We start from the raw sequence: 17,551 nt of genomic DNA, 5'->3' as shown, positions 1-17,551 counted from the left end.
AGGACAAATCGATTTAAATGGCTACTGCCCCTTTAAAAATAAGGTTCGATCTCAAATGACTTCCTGTTTTATAACAATTGCGCTACGCAGCGCGTACAAGCCGTTATCTCACACCCTACATAGTGCACTCCTGTAGGGTGCAGAGAGTCGTTTAGGACACAACCAGTCCATATGCTGTGTAGCACATATAGATAGATCTTAGTGAGCAGGCGAGATGTTGGTGTAATGTAAAAAAAAAAAAAAAAAAAAAAAAGGTAGCCGCGATTGATTTGCGCCAGCGTCGTCGTTTCTGGAGGTGGAAATGGTGGTGATAAGTGATTTCCGGGGATAAGTGAAACATCCAGAAGCGGTCCTCATCATGGTGTCGTGGATCATTTCCAGGATGGTGGTGTGAGTAATGTTATTGCCCTTATTTCTGCTGCCATGTCTAGGCTCTCCTGCATCCTGCCTTGTAATGCCTGAAGCCTTGATTAAATGACAAATATATGCCCACACACACACACACACACACACACACACACACACACACACACACAAGCTAAATAAAAATACTTGTAAAATATCCTTTAGGTATAATGTAGAGGTTTACGTCCTAAAAACGATTAGCTAGAATGCTAATTAACGGGGAAAAAAAAAATCTGCTTTGCTTGTCATCATGTAAATTGACGAATTCAATTAGCTATCTTTTGTGGATAAGAAAAAAAAATATTATGTAATAAAAAAAATTATGTAGTAAATATAAACTGAATATATGAATTAGACAGTATCATTAGCAAAATAAATAGGTTATTTTACTCGAGTAAATAATATATAATAGGCATTAACTTAATTGAGGCTTGAACAGATTGACCTGTTTATTATACATAATTTTTTTAATTATTATTTTTTAAAAATTATCTTAATTGTCTATTAGACTTTGCTATCTTCCTTTAAAATAAAATAAAATAAATAAATAAATATTGAATGGACATAAGTGGAAGTATTAAACATTATCTTGTCCATTTAAATCAATATGATGGTCACGACCTGCTACGATCTCTCTCTTTCATCGTGTAATCATTCATTCATTCACTAATTCATTTATTCATTCGTTCATCTTCAGTAACATCTTTATCCTGAGCAGTGATACAGTGGATCCGGAGTGTATCCCGGGAACTCTGGGTGTGAGGTGGGAATACACACTGGATGGGACACCGGTTCGTCACAGGGCGTTTCTACTCTGGTCCTGATGACTGGCACATTTTGTGCTCTCACTTCTCTTCTCTGCGCTTCTCACGTTGTGTTTTAGCTCGAAGTGGTTAAGCGGTAATGCGGTTTTCCTCTTTGAGTGAATCTCCGAGATGATCTGGACTATATTCGTATATTCGTTAAAGTATCGCTGCTTGACCACATTACAGAAAATCTGCCTGGTCACAACTACATTGACGCACCGATCCGAGACGTCCCAGCAGACTTCGAGTGGCTCATGAAGTACCTCGGGCATATCGTTAAAAAGAAAACATTAAAAATAATCAATAAGCATGTAAAACGGGCAGCACACTGGCGCAGCAGGAAGTCTCAAGTTAACTCCTCTGTGAGTGCGCTTGTGTATGTTCTCCCCATATGAATCTCTACCAAGTTCTCCAGTTTCCTCCCACCGCTAAAAAAAATGCTGATGGACTATCATGTATCCACTTCTCACCCAGGGTTCCAGGAATAGGCTCTGGATCCATTGCAACCCTGATTAGGATAAAGCACTTGCATAAGAGGAATAAATAATCATTTAAAAGGCACAAGAAGCTACTAACAATGACCTAGGAATATATTAACACATGTACCGTCATTAAAAATGCTTGCTTCTACAAATACACCGAAGAGCCATAACGTTAAACCCACCTGCCTAATATTGTGTAGGCCCCTCTTGTGTCACCGAAACAGATCTGACCCATTGAGACATGGCCTCCACAAGACCTCTGAAGGTGTGCTGTGGTATCTGACGTTAGCAAGGCGTTAGCAGCAGATCCTTTAAGTTTTGTAATTTGCGACGTGGGGCCTCCATGGATCGGACTTGTTTGTCCACAACATCCCAGAGACGCTGGATCGGATTGAGATCTGGGGAATTTGGAGGCCGAGGCAACACCTTGAACTCTTTGTCATGTTCCTCAAACCGTCCCTGAACCATTTTTGCAGTGTCACTGGATGCGTTATCCTGCTGAAAGATGCAATAAGGGAATACGGTTGCCATGAAGGGGTGTACATGGTCTGCAGCAGTGTTTATGTAGGTGGTACGTGTCAGAGTAACATCCAAATGAATACCAGGACCCAAGGTTTCCCTGCAGAACATTACCCAGAGTATCACACTGCCTCTACCGGCTTACCGGTAGTGCATCCTGGTGCAATCCTTTCGCCGCACACGCATCCGGCTATCCACATGATGTAAACGAAAACATGATTCATCAGACTACCTCCTTCCATTGCTCCATGGTCCAGTTCTGATGCTCACTGTAGATACCCATTGTAGGTGCTTTCAGTGGTGGCTAAGGGTCAGCATGGACACTCGGACCTGTATGTGTTCTGACACCTTTCTGTCATTCCCAGCATTAACTTTTTCAACAGTTTCTGCTATAGTAGCTCTTCTGTGGGATCGGACCAGACAAGCTAGCCTTCGCTTCCCACACATATCACTGAGCCTTGAGCGCCCCTGACCCTGTCTCCGGTTCACCAGTTGTCCTTCCTTGGACCACTTTTGGTAGGAACTAACCACTGCATACTGGGAACCTGCTGTTTTGTAGATGTTCTGACTCAGTCATCTACACGTCACAATTTGGCACTTGTGAAAGTCGCTCAGGTCCTTACACTTGCCCATTTTTCCTGCTTCCAACACATCGACTTCGAGAACTGACTGTTCACTTGCTGCCTAATAAATCCCACCCCTTGACAGGTGCCATTGTAATGAGATAATCAATGTTATTCACGTCACCTGTCAGTGGTTTTAATGTTATGACGGATTGGTGTATATACAGTGTTGTGAAAAAGTATTTGCCCTTGATTTCTTCTGTTTTTGTGTATATCTAATACTAAATAGTTTTAGATCTTCAAATGAAATACAATATAAAATAAAGGCAACCCGAGTAAACCCACAATACAGTTTTTATTTATTTGTTTATAATTGAAGCAAAAATAAGTTATCCAACTCCTATCACCCATGTGGAAAACTAATTGCCACCTTAAACTTAAAATCTGGTTGTGCCACCTTTATCAGCAATTACTGTATGTGTTCTGACACCTTTTTGTCATATTGCTCACCCCTATCAGTTAGCTTCCTGCTAGTAAACTTATTCACTTTAATCACAGGTCTCAGTTTATATCCTCAAATTCTCAGTGATTCATTTATATTGGTATCCAAACAAACAAATATGAAACAACAGTCATATGGTGTATCACTATCTATAGCTACTTTACCCAGATAGCTAGCTTAGCTTGCAGGTTCTGAGGCTTTACGTTCTCAGACACCATGTCATCCTGAAATTCACGTGAACCTGGATCCACAGTCAAACTGGGAAGACTTTGATTAGTGGAGCACAAAGGACATGAAGGTTCTCTCCTCAGAATCTGACATTAGCCACTGTTGGGTGCCATTACTTTTGAATGTAGATCCACAGATCTTGATCTTTCTATGCTGATTGTTATAGAGTAACACTGAAAGGTGATACAGCCTTCATTGCCCATGCTTAGAGTGATCAATATCTTTCAAACGGAGGTGCTGTAGTCTTGGAGAGGAGCAGTGAAGCATCATGGGAGGGTAAATAGGACAGAGAGCATGTTTTCAGCTACGCACAGTCTCACTGCAGTGGATCAAACCCACTCGTTTGATTCACTGGGAAACACACACAATCCGTGTACACACACACACACACACACACACACACACACACACACACACACACACAGCTGACGTGCGGCTTGTTTGCAGTGTGAAGGCGAGGTCTGTGCTGTATTTCAGTGACCTTTGTCCCTGCATTGGGCTTCGGATCCTGTCCCATCAGCACAAAATAGAATCCAGGATGTGTGTGTGTGTGTGTGTGTGTGTGTATGAGAGCACAAGTCTGAATGTGTGGCTCACAGACTGTGTGTCTGCTTCTTTGTGTCTGCTCCCAGCGTCGATCCTCCATGTTCCCATCTCTCACTCTTGCTCTATTAATGATATATTCCTTAACATCGATTTATATATTGTATATGTTTATATTTTGGTTATATGGTGGTCAAAATGCATGAAATAACGATGTTAATAGATACTTTATCTGAGCTGGGAAGGATGAGTGAAGTACTCACTCACTGGGACTGACTGGCACAGAGGCCACACCTCCTTTCACTGGGACTGACTGAAACAGAGGCCATGCCTCCTTCACTGGGACTGATAGGCAAAGAGTCCACACCTCGTTCTTTTACTGGGACTGATGGGCAAAGAAGCCACGCCTTTTTCACTGGGACTGACGAACACAGAGGCCACACCTCCTTCTTTCACTAGGAATGATGGTAAGTGGCCACGCCTCCTTCTTTCACTGGGACTGACAGGAACAGAGGCCACGCCGCCTTCTTTCACTGGGACTGATGGCTACAGAGGCCACGCCTCCTTCTTTCACTGGGACTGACAGGAACAGAGGCCACGTCGCCTTCTTTCACTGGGACTGATGGCTACAGAGGCCACGCCTTCTTCTTTCACTGGGACTGACTGGAATAGAGGCCACACCTCCTTTCAATGGGACTGACGAGAACTGAGGCCACGCCTCCTTCTTTCCATGGAACTGACGAGAACAGAGGCCACACCTCCTCCTTTCACTGGGACTGACTGAAACTGAGGCCACACCTCCTCCTTTCACTGGGACTGACTGGAACAGAGGCCATGCCTCCTCCTTTCATGGTTACCGACTGGAACAGAGGCCACGCCTCATTTTACTTCAAGATGCTTTTTGCTGAAATCTAAGGCATCTAATTCATCTCTGTGATTGTAAGATGATCTGGATTGAGTTTACTGGAACACACAATGTATCTGTCCTGAACAAATGATTAAACATTTCTCTCTCTCTCTATCAGCCTGGCCTTTGGGACCCTTTACCCAGCCTACTCCTCCTATAAGGCAGTCAAGACGAAAAACGTCAAGGAGTATGTGAGTATTCAGAATCCATCCTTCTGTTTGTTTACCAAGCTCATCTGCAGATCTAATGATAAATAATCAGTGACTAAGTGCTGTGATGCTTCTTCATGCAAACAGAGTTACTGTTACCACTCTGAATTTATAATATAATATAATATAATATATATAAAGACCTTTTGGTAACCCAGGCACTGATGGCATTTTGTGGCATGGTCACCATACCTCCAGTCAAAGAGGCCTTTTGGTGGATTGCAAGTGGCACAGCTGTCTAGAGTTTCACCGTATTATCAGCAGATCATGAGTTCACGTGAGAGAGAGCCAGGGTAATTGGCTGTAATCCATCCCTACTATTATCCCTCTGTTGATTAGTGTGACACTAGCCAATCATGACATCTCTCTGTTCACACACTTTCCTAAAAGCACATTCAGCTTGCCCTCTGACATCGTAAGCAGCAGTTCAAAAAGATGTGGCTTTAAAAAAACAAACAAACCAAAAAACGTTTGCAATGCTATTTTCCGATTAGAGGAAGTCATGTGAGCTTAATAATTGTGTGGGAGAAAACTGGCTGGTTCATAATAGGGGTGCATGAGCTGTTCACACCATAATCTGGTGCTGGTTCAGGGCTTGCGGTGTGTTAACAGTGATCAAAATTTCCCTTTGTTGGATCATGATCCATTCCCCAGACGCACTCGTCTGGCATGCCTGTGATTTGTCAAACACTAAAAAGCATATTCAGTGATTGTTGAAACTAACAGTATGGGAAGAGATGATCTGGTGATGAAAATGAACAAATTGTGTGGCTGTAAGTCATAACATGAGCATTTCTTGTGAGACAGTTTAATGATTAGAAGTGTTTGTGGTTCTATCACATCGATTAGTCCATTTGCTGAGTCTGAATCAGAGCCAAATCTTGGAATTACCTTTGTGCCAAAAGTATCGAACTTAACTTTCCAAGAAACGAACAAAAATATACAACGAGAAAGAAGAAAAACTGAAAACAATAATGTAACATGGTCTTCAAATGAAGAGCATTCTTTAACTGTTCTCTAAACTTCGTTTATGAATGCACTGCCAGAGTTTTAGTTTACGTTCTCCATTCTGGCACAAACCTCTCGTGTGGGCGGGGCTTAATAGTGATTTACTCTCATTGGCTAGTGAGATTTGCATCGGCAGCTTGAGCGTCCAACTGAGGAGGAGGAGGAGGAGGAGGATGATGCCGCTGCTCCGTGCCGTTCCTGAGAGATAATCTCGAAAAAATAGTCGTATGATTAGAACATTAATCACAAACTAATATTTTTGACTAATTAATTAATTAATTTCCACTACAAGGTAAAAACACTATAACTATACAGAGAACCGCATCCAGAACACTTTCCAAACTTCACGACACTGAACTCTCTACTTCCTGGTCAGGGAGCGGTGCATGCAAATCTCACTAGCCAATGAGAGTAAATCACCATTAAGCCTCGCCCACGAGACAGGTTTGTGCTAGGATGGCGAATGTAAACTTTGAAAGCGTAAATGAAAACTCTGCCCCCCCCTTTTTAGAATAATAATAAAGTCATCAAACCTCTGGAGTAACACAAATAGAACTATAGGAGTTATGTAGGGATAAAAAATCCCAAATAAATCAAAATAATTTAATATTTTTAGCATCTTCATAGTAGGTGCCGTATGTTTGTCTAGAATTTCTAGTAATGTATTCTTGGCGTTTTCTCACCCGATTTCTTGAGGAATTTAACCTGAGACGCTTTAGAAACAGTATTAAAGGAGTTCACACCGACGCTGGACGCTTATCGGCTGCTTTTCGGAATATTTCGTTCCGAGTCGTCCGTTTAAATAAATATTTTTTTGTAAATAAAATGTTAGTTCTCTAATGAAAGAAATGAACATGTTGGCACGATTTGTATTTTTCTCTACAACACCGATTTCAACCATTTAATCACACAAACATTTAATCAGATCAAAAGGTTTTTGAGATCGTGAGAAACAGTTCAGTCGCGCGTCCACAAACTTCTGACCCGTAGTGTACGACTATGGAAAACGCTAAACTTTTACTAAGTGTGTAGAGCATGGATCCGGCGCTAAATACATAATTGTTTTGTTTAGCGGGACTGATTCGGAGTTAAATCTCTTTTCCACTAAAGTCTGTTTGGAACTGGACCGAGACCAAACCGCTGAGACGCTCTTGGACTGGTGGTTGTAGTCCACACTTCAGTACGGTGTTTAAATACCTGTACAAACGAACCACAACAAAAGGGAAAAAGCACCAAACGGACCGATTTGCACGATATGATCACGCTATCAGCGTGCATCTGTGTGTCCCCGCTCGTCCCCGGTGTATACGTCAGACCTTTACTGCACGTCAACTACGACTTGCTGCAGGTGATTTGTACATGATTTTGTGATTTGTACTCTGCCTTGTATGATGCAGTTGTGTATTTGTGTGTGTCCACCAGGTCAAATGGATGATGTACTGGATAGTGTTTGCGCTCTTTACCACGGCGGAGACGATCACGGATATGCTCCTGTCCTGGTCAGTGGCCTTCACACAGACGCAGTGATGGTAGAAGATACGTTTGCAGTGAAGGCATCTGCTCGGTATTGTCTGTATTCGTCTGTGATGCTCATATTTGATGCTTCCTCAGGTTTCCTTTTTATTTCGAGCTGAAGATCGCTTTTGTCATCTGGCTGCTGTCACCATACACGAAGGGCTCCAGCGTCCTGTACCGCAAGTTTGTGCACCCCACGCTGTCCAACAAAGAAAAGGTCTCGCTCCTCACACCTTAGCTGATCTGTTCGCCATGCACTTCCAGGTTGCTCACAACTGTGTGTGTGTGTGTGTGTGTTGTAGGAGATTGATGAGTATATCGCCCAGGCAAAGGACCGCAGCTATGAGACGATGATGCGCTTTGGGAAGAGGGGGTTGAATATTGCAGCCACAGCAGCAGTGACTGCAGCCGCCAAGGTGAGGAAGAGCACACTGTGGTATCGGAGAGTGCAATAGTGTGTGTGTGTGTGTGTGTGTATGTGGAGTGGAGAGGGTGGGTGGGGTTTGTGCTTAACACATATAAAGTCTTGGTGTGTTTATAGTTGTGTACGAGTCCTGACACACTAAGGTACCTGTCAACTATTGGCCAAAGTAAAGCTGACTATCACGTAAGAGTGTGCGTAGTTGTGTGACAGTGTGTGTTGTACAGGGTCAGGGTGTGTTGTCGGAGAAGCTGCGCAGTTTCAGTCTGCAGGATCTGACGCTCATTCAGAACGAGGAAGAGCTGCTGGATGATGACACACACACTGCTGCTACACTGCCCCGCGCTAAAACACGTACAGGTATACACACACACAAACTCTCTGTCTCTCTTATCTTATAAAATTTTTAATATCACGAATCCCGAAGAAGCAAACACTTTCCTGCTGTGCCATTTGGGAAACACTTACACACTCGGATCTATAAATAACTCTATTTTACTCATTTGAAATGATTCATTTAATTGCGATATCGAAGTGTACACGTCGGCCCGGTCTAAATCGTTATTTGTGATTGTTGTCAGGCACGTTTTGTTTAAAATACTGCAACACTGTTTACTGTATTTGCAACGGAGCGTGCATTAAAATGCGATATTGTAGATATAAAGCAGGTGTTTACAAAACCACGTAACGCCTCTGAATTCCTGTTCAAGTGGAACCCGTTCAAGTTCTCGGCTGTGGCTCAGTTGGTAGAGCGCGTTGTCCACTAATCGTAGGGTCGGTGGTTCGAGTCCTGGCCCACATCAATCCACATGCCGAAGTGTCCTTGGGTAAGCCACTGAACCCCAAGTTGCTCCCGATGGCAAGTTAGCACCTTGCATGGCAGCTCTGCTACCATTGGTGTGTGAGTGTATGTGTGAATGGGTGAATGAGAACCAGTGTAAAGCGCTTTGGATAAAAGCGCTATATAAGTGCACCATTTACCATTTAACCCAATGTAGTCTTCTCTTGTTTAGGCCATCCCGCTCAGGATTGAAAATATGCATTTCTTGTAGATGCTTTTCTGCTCACCTCAGGTGTAAGGAGTGGTTATTTGAGTTACTGTAGCTTTCCTGTCAGCTCAAACCACGCTGCCTGTTGTCCTCTGACTTCTCTCATCAACAAGTTCCACCTGTGGAACTGCTGTTCGTTGGATGGGTTTTTTTTTTGTGTTTGTGTAAACTTTACAGACTGTTGTGTGTGTGTGTGTGTGTGTGTGTGTGAAAATCCCAGACGATCAGCCTTTTTCTGAAATGCTCAAACCGGCCCGTTTGGCACCAGCAACCATGCCGCAGTCAGTCACTGAGGTGACGTTTGTTCCACTGTGAACATTATCCGAATGTCTTGGACTGTATCTGTGTGCATTGTATGAACGTGCAGGGGTTGAGGTGTTCCTAATAAAGAGGCTGGTGAGTGTAAATCCATCATTAAATACATAAAAAGTTAGATGTATATCTTAACAGCTCTTTCATACTGGTACAGCACAATCCGCAAACGATTTATATACTGGTTCAGTTTTTTTTTTTTTGCTTTTGAAATTGCTTTTTTACTTTATTTTATTTAAACCTGCTCGGAGTGGAGTGTGTAGCGTGAGGATGTTTTACAGCATGAGTAAGACCTGCTGATTCACTGAGTGGAGCTCAGCAAGGCAGGCATTGTCCGAGCTCGTCGTCTTTATACTGCTGCTGATGTGACCAGCATGTGATTATAGAGAGAGAGAGCGAGAGAGAGGCAGACAAAAGGTTGGGCTGGTCATGTGCTCTGGCAGTGCTGAGGAGGGGAAAAAAAGATTTTGCTGTTGAAGTCAGATTCATTTCAAAGGTTTATGACTGTTTATAATCTGCGATAGTTTCCTTTCAACCAAATCGTGCACTCATAAGGTTTTAAACTTTGAGGTTATAGTTCTAATGAGATCAGTGACTCTTCTGTTCAGCCTGCAGCACAACGTGACAAGGCTGCATTCACGAGCAGTTAATGCGACCCATTTCAATGGCTGTTTTGTGAATCTGTTGTATGGCGAGCTGAATATCTGTCCACTGTGGAGAAAAAACAACAAAAGGGCGAGACAAAAAGAGTTGGCTAAACTTTAGCATGCTACATGATGAGCATCATTTGGGACACTAGAGTCATGTGACACGTTCAAGTGTCATACATGTGCAGCAATAATGTGTCGGTCCAGACCCTCTTTAGAACTAATTTTGGAACAGGAGTGTAATGTGAAGATCGTAATGCCTGAAATAATATGCGTGAATATTAAAGTTTATGTTCTGTATCAAGTATTAGGGTGCTACAGCCAGTTATGAATGAATGAGTGTTGAAGTGAGAGTGAAAAATAAGTGTGTTAATTTGTTTTAATAAAATGATCAAGACAACGAATTCAACATGAGCAAAGGAACTCGTACACACAGTTACTGCCAGTGTTACTAACTTCACCGCAGATTTCCAGATCTTAGTTTGATTATGAAAGCCCTCCAAGGCCTTTGTAATTCAGTGCCTGTCTGTTATACTGAAGGAGGTGTGGCCTCAGTGTCTGTCAGTCCTAGTGAAGGAGGTGTGGCTTCAGTGTCAGTCCTAGTGAAAGAGGTGTGGCCTCAGTGTCTGTCCTCGTGAAGGAGGTGTGGCCTTAACGGCTCAGTCCTAGTGAAGGAGGTGTGGCCTCAGGGCCTGTCAGTCCTAATGAAGGAGGTGTGGCCTCGTGTCTGTCCTAGTGAAGGAGGTGTGGCCTCAGTGTCTGTCAGTCCTTATGAAGGAGGTGTGGCCTTAGGGCCTGTCAGTTGTACTGAAGGAGGTGTGGCCTCAGTGTCTGTCAGTCCTAATGAAGGAGGTGTGGCTTCAGTGTCAGTCCTAGTGAAAGAGGTGTGGCCTCAGTGTCTGTCCTCGTGAAGGAGGTGTGGCTTTAGCGGCTCAGTCCTAATGAAGGAGGTGTGGCCTCGTGTCTGTCCTAGTGAAGGAGGTGTGGCCTCAGTGTCTGTCCTAGTGAAGGAGGTGTGGACTTAGCGGCTCAGTCCTAGTGAAGGAGGTGTGGCCTCAGGGCCTGTCAGTCCTAATGAAGGAGGTGTGGCCTCGTGTCTGTCCTAGTGAAGGAGGTGTGGCCTCAGTGTCTGTAAGTCCTTATGAAGGAGGTGTGGCCTTAGGGCCTGTCAGTTGTACTGAAGGAGGTGTGGCCTCAGTGTCTGTCAGTCCTAATGAAGGAGGTGTGGCTTCAGTGTCAGTCCTAGTGAAAGAGGTGTGGCCTCAGTGTCTGTCCTCGTGAAGGAGGTGTGGCCTTAGTGGCTCAGTCCTAATGAAGGAGGTGTGGCCTCGTGTCTGTCCTAGTGAAGGAGGTGTGGCCTCAGTGTCTGTCCTAGTGAAGGAGGTGTGGACTTAGCGGCTCAGTCCTAGTGAAGGTGTGGCCTCAGTGTCTGTCAGTCCTAATGAAGGAGGTGTGGCCTCGTGTCTGTCCTAGTGAAGGAGGTGTGGCCTCAGTGTCTGTCCTAGTGAAGGAGGTGTGGACTTAGCGGCTCAGTCCTAGTGAAGGAGGTGTGGCCTCAGGGCCTGTCAGTCCTAATGAAGGAGGTGTGGCCTCGTGTCTGTCCTAGTGAAGGAGGTGTGGCCTCAGTGTCTGTCAGTCCTTATGAAGGAGGTGTAGCCACATTTTAAGAGTTAGAACTTCCTTTTTCTTCCTTTATCTTTTTGGCAGAAATGATCCCATACGAAACAAAAAAAATCTTCAGAAACCCCAAATATAATTAATATAGGATCTGGTTCAAAACGTATGTCGGACGCATCCGAAGACCTGAAAAATTTGATTTTGTCCAGAAATTTGGTAATTTTGAACACTTGACATGGCAGTGAGACAGGCTGAAATCTAAAAATTGATATTGTCGGTGACACTTCTGGAAATATTTTCTTCAGTTTGCACAGAATAATGAAGCCAGTGAAGCAGAGAATACGACCATGCCTGGCATTAATGGAACACCTGTGCACAAGTTCAAGACTGTGTTCCTATATTTCCAGTGCTGGGATTTCAGTGCTGATATTTGAGCTAATTAGTTTGATTTAAACGACTACTCATCCAAACTCACTGCCATTACGTTGAGTCTATATTCTTAACCCGTAGCACTGCACAGTTAATATTGGTAACGTTTATGTACAATGTGTAGAAAGACATATGATGTAATTAGGATGTGTTGCATTGAGTCAGAGATGTAGACACCCACTGAATGAACTGAGATGAAAGTGCCAGTATTTGAGCGAATGTTAGTAGAAGTCTGATGAGTGAGTATGCGTATGTTCTGCTCAGTGCGGGCCACAGTCATACCGGCAGACAGCGAATCACAGCTCGGTTCCCGGTCTGACGCCGACCAATCAGATAGCAGGGTGGAGCACTCTGATGAGGACATCGCTGATAAAGTGCCCAAGCGAACGGCCAGCATGAGAGCAGCGAAGAAACTGACCACTGCTAAGACAGAGGTACCAGTAAACACAAACATGGAGACAAACCAACACACACACACACACACACACACACACACACAATGGTGGAAAATTGCAGCCGGTTTTTGACTTTTGTAGTTGTTAAACTGTGGAGTCACTGCTGCAGGGAAATCTGCCAACCAACCCTGTGCTCTTAGTTATAATATTCCTCTCTCTCTCTCTCGTGCTCTCTCTCGCTCTCTTTCTTCACTTCTTCTTTTTCTACTTCACTGAAACATGCTGTATTAAATGTACACATTTAAGACTATAGATACGTGTGTATGTGTGCGTTGCCATTTTTTTTTTTTTTTTTTTTTTTTAACAATTTCTCCTTTTTTCCTTCTCGTTCTCTTTTTTTTCCTCTTGTAATGTTTCTCCTCCAGACAGTTAAAGTAGTGAAGAAGCAGCCAAAGAAGAAGAGCACCACCAGCAATAATGCAGAGACGCCACCTTGAGATCCCAGCCAAGGCCACACATACACTCGCACACACTAATACGTTTGGAGATAGACACACACGCTGTCTCACTCACACTCAGCAAGGTCGTCGTTGCTTATTATAGATAGTTTTTCAGCTTCTGTATTTGTGTGTGTGTGTGTGTGTGTGTGTGTGTGTGTGTGTGTGTGTGTGTGTGTGTGTGTGTGTGTGTGTGTGTGTGTGTGTGTGCAGAATACTCATAACGTCCTCTGTAGGCCTAACTCTTACTGATGTCCCTCTAAGTATCCGTACACATTTCATGCACTTCCTCACAGCTCCGCTATGTTTTAGGACATCGAGTCTTCCTGTCACTGTTTCTTTTTTAAGCATGTAGGACAAACCGCACGGGACTTGCAGCTTGCAGACAGGGGGAAAAAAAAACCCATAGTGTGAAAGATGGAAGGATGGACTCTCAGCCTATCGGCTTAGCTTTCAGAGTCGAGTATGTGGTGGATTTCAGGGCTGCATGCACAGCTCTGTCTTCACTCCACACCACAGGATATTAATCACCGTCGGCTCTGAAAGATTTATGCTTGGGGAGAGGTTCCTTTTCTCCAAAAACATTCTTGCTGTTAATGAGGGCTTTATTGGAACTGCTGCTGGAAACAGTCAGGCTTCACTTCATGTCTGTCTTCTCACTGAAAAACAAAAGAGACCTCATTGGGTTTATATTTCCATTATAATAAGTAGAATGATTAAGGCTTATAATAGACATGCAGAATAGGCACAGCAATATGTCACGATAGAGCATGTCCCAATCCCATGTTTTCTGTTTTGGATACGATGCCACTATTAATCGGCATCTGAGCCTGGTCCTCGCGTCCTATTCCACTCTCTCTAAGCTTATGTTGCAGGGTTATCCATGTATTGATCCCCAGATTCAGGCCTGTATCAGAACTTATACCAGTGCTCGGTATGTTGAGCTCCGCTCAGATCATTGCGTCCCTAATGACTGTACTTGAGGTTTTCACGTCTCATGATCTCAGTGTCTCAGTCTTTTAGTTTTGCTGAGGTTAAGATTGGAACAAATGCATCATGAGCAAAACAGCTGTATGACCATATAAAACATATAAGTGTAATATTAGTACGACAGACGTAAATGGAGATACAGATAGAGGATGCGAAGACATGAAGATGCATAGGGACACTCAGACAGATAGAGAGACCCAGACAGACCGAGATGGAGACATACAGAGACATACTGAGCGATATACTGACACACGCGGACAGACGGAGGCACACAGACAGACGGAGACACACACACTGACGGAGAAACACAAGGGACAGGGACAGTCAGAGACACACAAGGGGCAGATGCAGAGAGACACAGAGACCGACACACATAGACTGACAGAGACCCGTAGATGACACACAGAGATGCTCAGGCAGACAGAAACACATACAGACACACACACGACTGTATGCAAACAGTTTTAGTAATGAGTTTGATTTAAAAAGAAACAGTCTTCTCAGCTACTCTGAGTAATGATGGAGTCGATCAGTACTACACTTTTCTGAGAGTATGATGCGTATCCTGGCCTGGTTTATCCTGATATCGGTATCGTATTGTCAGATCGTTCGGTTCGCTCCTACCGCACACGATCAGAAGACACTCGGCCTGTATGTCGTGGCAGCAGGTAAATACTGTCACGTTTGATTTGCGGATAAAAGCATGTGTTTACATATTAAAATATGGCCTTTTAGCTGTTTTATTTCTTTTATTGGAAGTGTGAGCTTGATTGTGTGTGGCTCAATTCTGTGTAGGATCGAGTTCTGTGGAAATATTTAATCAGATGTAGGACAGTTTACAGCATGCCGTGTGTTGTTAGGCGTTAGGTTTTTTGTTTGTGTGTGGTTTTTTTGGTGATATAATGGAATTAATGGAAACAGCACTGCTGAAGGTTAAGTAAAAGATCCGGATCTGGAGCCTGTAGGTCACACGGTCCTGCTCGTTGGGGTTGTGTTTGAAGCATTGGACCATGATGAACAGTATTTATTTTTTTCTCCTTAATAGTCTTGTATATTTTCCAAATTCACCCTTTGGCTGATTAATTGTTAGGAGTAAAGGAAAGAAACGGTGTCTGTCTGCTGATGTTTTTCTGCAGTACAGCCCTTGACAGCGAGTTTCTTTGCCTCTATTTTAAATGGCATGTGAATTCGCCACAGGCAGGATTCTGTCAAGTCAGCTTGAGAGCTGATGCCTAAATGTAGATGAGGATCTGTTTTGCCTCTTAGCAGACGGTGTAGATACTGATTTCGGATCAGTTGTGTTATATCAGCCTCCAGCTGTGATGTCAGGATCGATTAGGTTTTGAGTCGAGTAACCGGGTCATGCAGCTTCTACACAGAACCAAAAGGGGGCGCCAAAGTTCCACTGAAATAAAAAGAGAAAACCAGGCGGCTCTGAAAGTCATAATTTAGAATAATTTATTACCTATTATTAGCTGGTTTGACTTGTAACTTGAATTGTTTTGAGTTCATTCCGAACTTACTATAATTCTTTTCAACGTTCGTCCACCTAATGTGGTCTCTAGGAATATAAAACAAATTTCTCGTTTTAATCAATCTAGCCGAGTTATCATTGTACATATTGAATACTTGGCATACATTAAGTTAAATCTGTACTGGAATTTAATTTTTTTTTTCTTAATGTATATTATTATATGCATCTGAGGGCAGTTCAATATTTAGGGCCTCAGCTGGACACACCACTGAAGAAATACAAATGTAAATATTAGTACACTTTTGACTGTACAGAATGAGCTTGCTTGCCTTACTCTCTTTAATGGTGTTCTTTTTTTTCTTTTTTTTTTTTTTTCCTCCCGTTTTCATCATCTCTGATTGTTTCTCGCTTTTATCTTAGGAAAGGTGTTAAAAAAAAAAAAAAAAAAAAAAAAAAAAGCACCCTTGTGCGTGTTGTAAATATTGCTCGACTGTTTTTAATTTGCATCCGTTCTCATTTCTTTTGTTAACTCGAGATTGTAAGGAAAAATGTGAAGTTATTTTGAGAAAACACCCCGACGCATGGCTTCTCTGGCATTTTCTTTTTCCATCAGCTAATTCGCATGTGGTTCAGAGAAGCTCCGCGTTAAAGAAACAATACAATTTTTCTGCAAACTGCCACTCTTTCTTCTCTCATTTTAAATTGACTTATTAAAAATAGTGTTCACGGTATTATAACGGCACTTCGTTTCACATTCAGATATTGTCTTCTTTCTTTAGGGAATTTTTCCTGCATTATGTTCACCATCAGTATTCATGTGCATAGGACTTTAAATAGTGAGACAATATTTAGCACTAATATATTGTTTGTGCCGATCGTCAGTACTCCACAATAATAAGAATGAGGTGGAAATGGTAATGTGGAAGAATTGCTGCTCTGTACTGAAATAAAATCATTAAAGCACTCGTCTGGCTTCTTTCTTAACTGCTTTTGATTTTATTAACTGAAAGAACTGAGGGAACTTGCATGTAGATAATTGCATAGTTTCACGTAAACTGCAGTTAATTTGCATCTATGCTTAAAGGAAAAATCCACGCTGAATGAACGACATATTAATCTTTAATTAACACCTTAAATAATGACCTTCAATGATAGCCAAGACTTATTTTGTAGTGAAAATGTAAGTTGACTTTATTTTTTTTAGTTTAAACTTCTGTCGGTCTACATTACCCACAATGCTGTTCAACTACCTTCCGGTAGTGGTGCCAGTGGGATTTATGCTACAAGCCTTTATAAGTTCCCAGTCGATTATCCCAGAGTTCTGATCGAAATGCAAATTTGTATGGCTAGTCTCCAAATTTGCTAAACATATAAAGAAGATCTACGTTAAATATTTCTGCAAGATTAGTGAAGAGAGATGTGAACATAATCTCTCTCTCTCTCTCTCTCTCTCTCTCTGGTTTTATATCCTAGTAAAATCCGTCTCAATTCAATGGAATTACAGATATAATGACTGATGGTCATAATTAGGAGTTAATTAGGAGCACTTCTGTGGATGTATTTAAGGGCCTACCTTTAGATGTAGGGTATTATTGCCCTTGATATGATGGGAAAAGCCATGGAACTAACTGTCTACCTCCACAAGTCCAGATCTTCCTTAGGAGAAACATCTGAAGGTACCACAAGCATCGGTACAAACCATTGTATACCAATATAAAAATCTTAGGGTGAAGGGGATTGAGGCATCAGGTACTCAATATGTACATCCACCATAAAGAGAGTCCTACATCTCTATAGAAGTGCAAGGAAGAAGCCACTACTCCAAGACCTGCATAAAAAAGCCGGCCGGAAGTTTGCAGGTGAGCACAAACCTTTTGGAGGAGTGTTCTCTCGTCGGATGCAACAACCACTGAATTGTTTGACCATGATCAGCACTATATATGGAGAACAAACAGTGAGTTTTTTTATTCGAAGAATAGCCCTTAAACTGTGAAGCATGGCGGAGGCAGCATCAAGTTGTGAGGGTGTTTTGC

At 42.7% G+C, this 17,551-nt stretch overlaps 1 protein-coding gene across 1 annotated transcript; it reads left to right on the top strand.

Annotated features, from left to right (window-relative positions):
- Positions 1-120: 120 nt before the first annotated feature.
- On the top strand, positions 121-16,483 carry reep2 (receptor accessory protein 2). Its single transcript, XM_017474092.3, has 8 exons — positions 121-390; positions 5,074-5,146; positions 7,595-7,671; positions 7,784-7,904; positions 7,990-8,103; positions 8,336-8,468; positions 12,427-12,596; positions 12,983-16,483. The coding sequence occupies exons 1-8, from the start codon at positions 359-361 to the stop codon at positions 13,052-13,054; spliced, it is 792 nt and encodes a 263-aa protein (XP_017329581.1). The 5' UTR covers positions 121-358; the 3' UTR covers positions 13,055-16,483.
- The last annotated feature ends 1,068 nt before the right edge of the window (positions 16,484-17,551 follow it).

The sequence above is a fragment of the Ictalurus punctatus genome, chromosome 8, assembly GCF_001660625.3.
Source record: "Ictalurus punctatus breed USDA103 chromosome 8, Coco_2.0, whole genome shotgun sequence".
NCBI classification, from domain to species: Eukaryota; Metazoa; Chordata; class Actinopteri; order Siluriformes; family Ictaluridae; genus Ictalurus; species Ictalurus punctatus.
The sequence above is the reverse complement of the archived record's forward strand: the minus strand, read 5'-3'. Positions and strand labels throughout refer to the sequence as shown.

Coding starts and splice junctions, on each gene's coding strand:
- reep2 (XM_017474092.3), top strand. CDS start 359: ATGGTGTCGTGGATCATTTCCAGGATGGTGGT. Junction 5,147..7,594: donor CGAAAAACGTCAAGGAGTAT/GTGAGTATTCAG, acceptor TGTGTCCACCAG/GTCAAATGGATGATGTACTG. Junction 7,672..7,783: donor ACGGATATGCTCCTGTCCTG/GTCAGTGGCCTT, acceptor ATGCTTCCTCAG/GTTTCCTTTTTATTTCGAGC.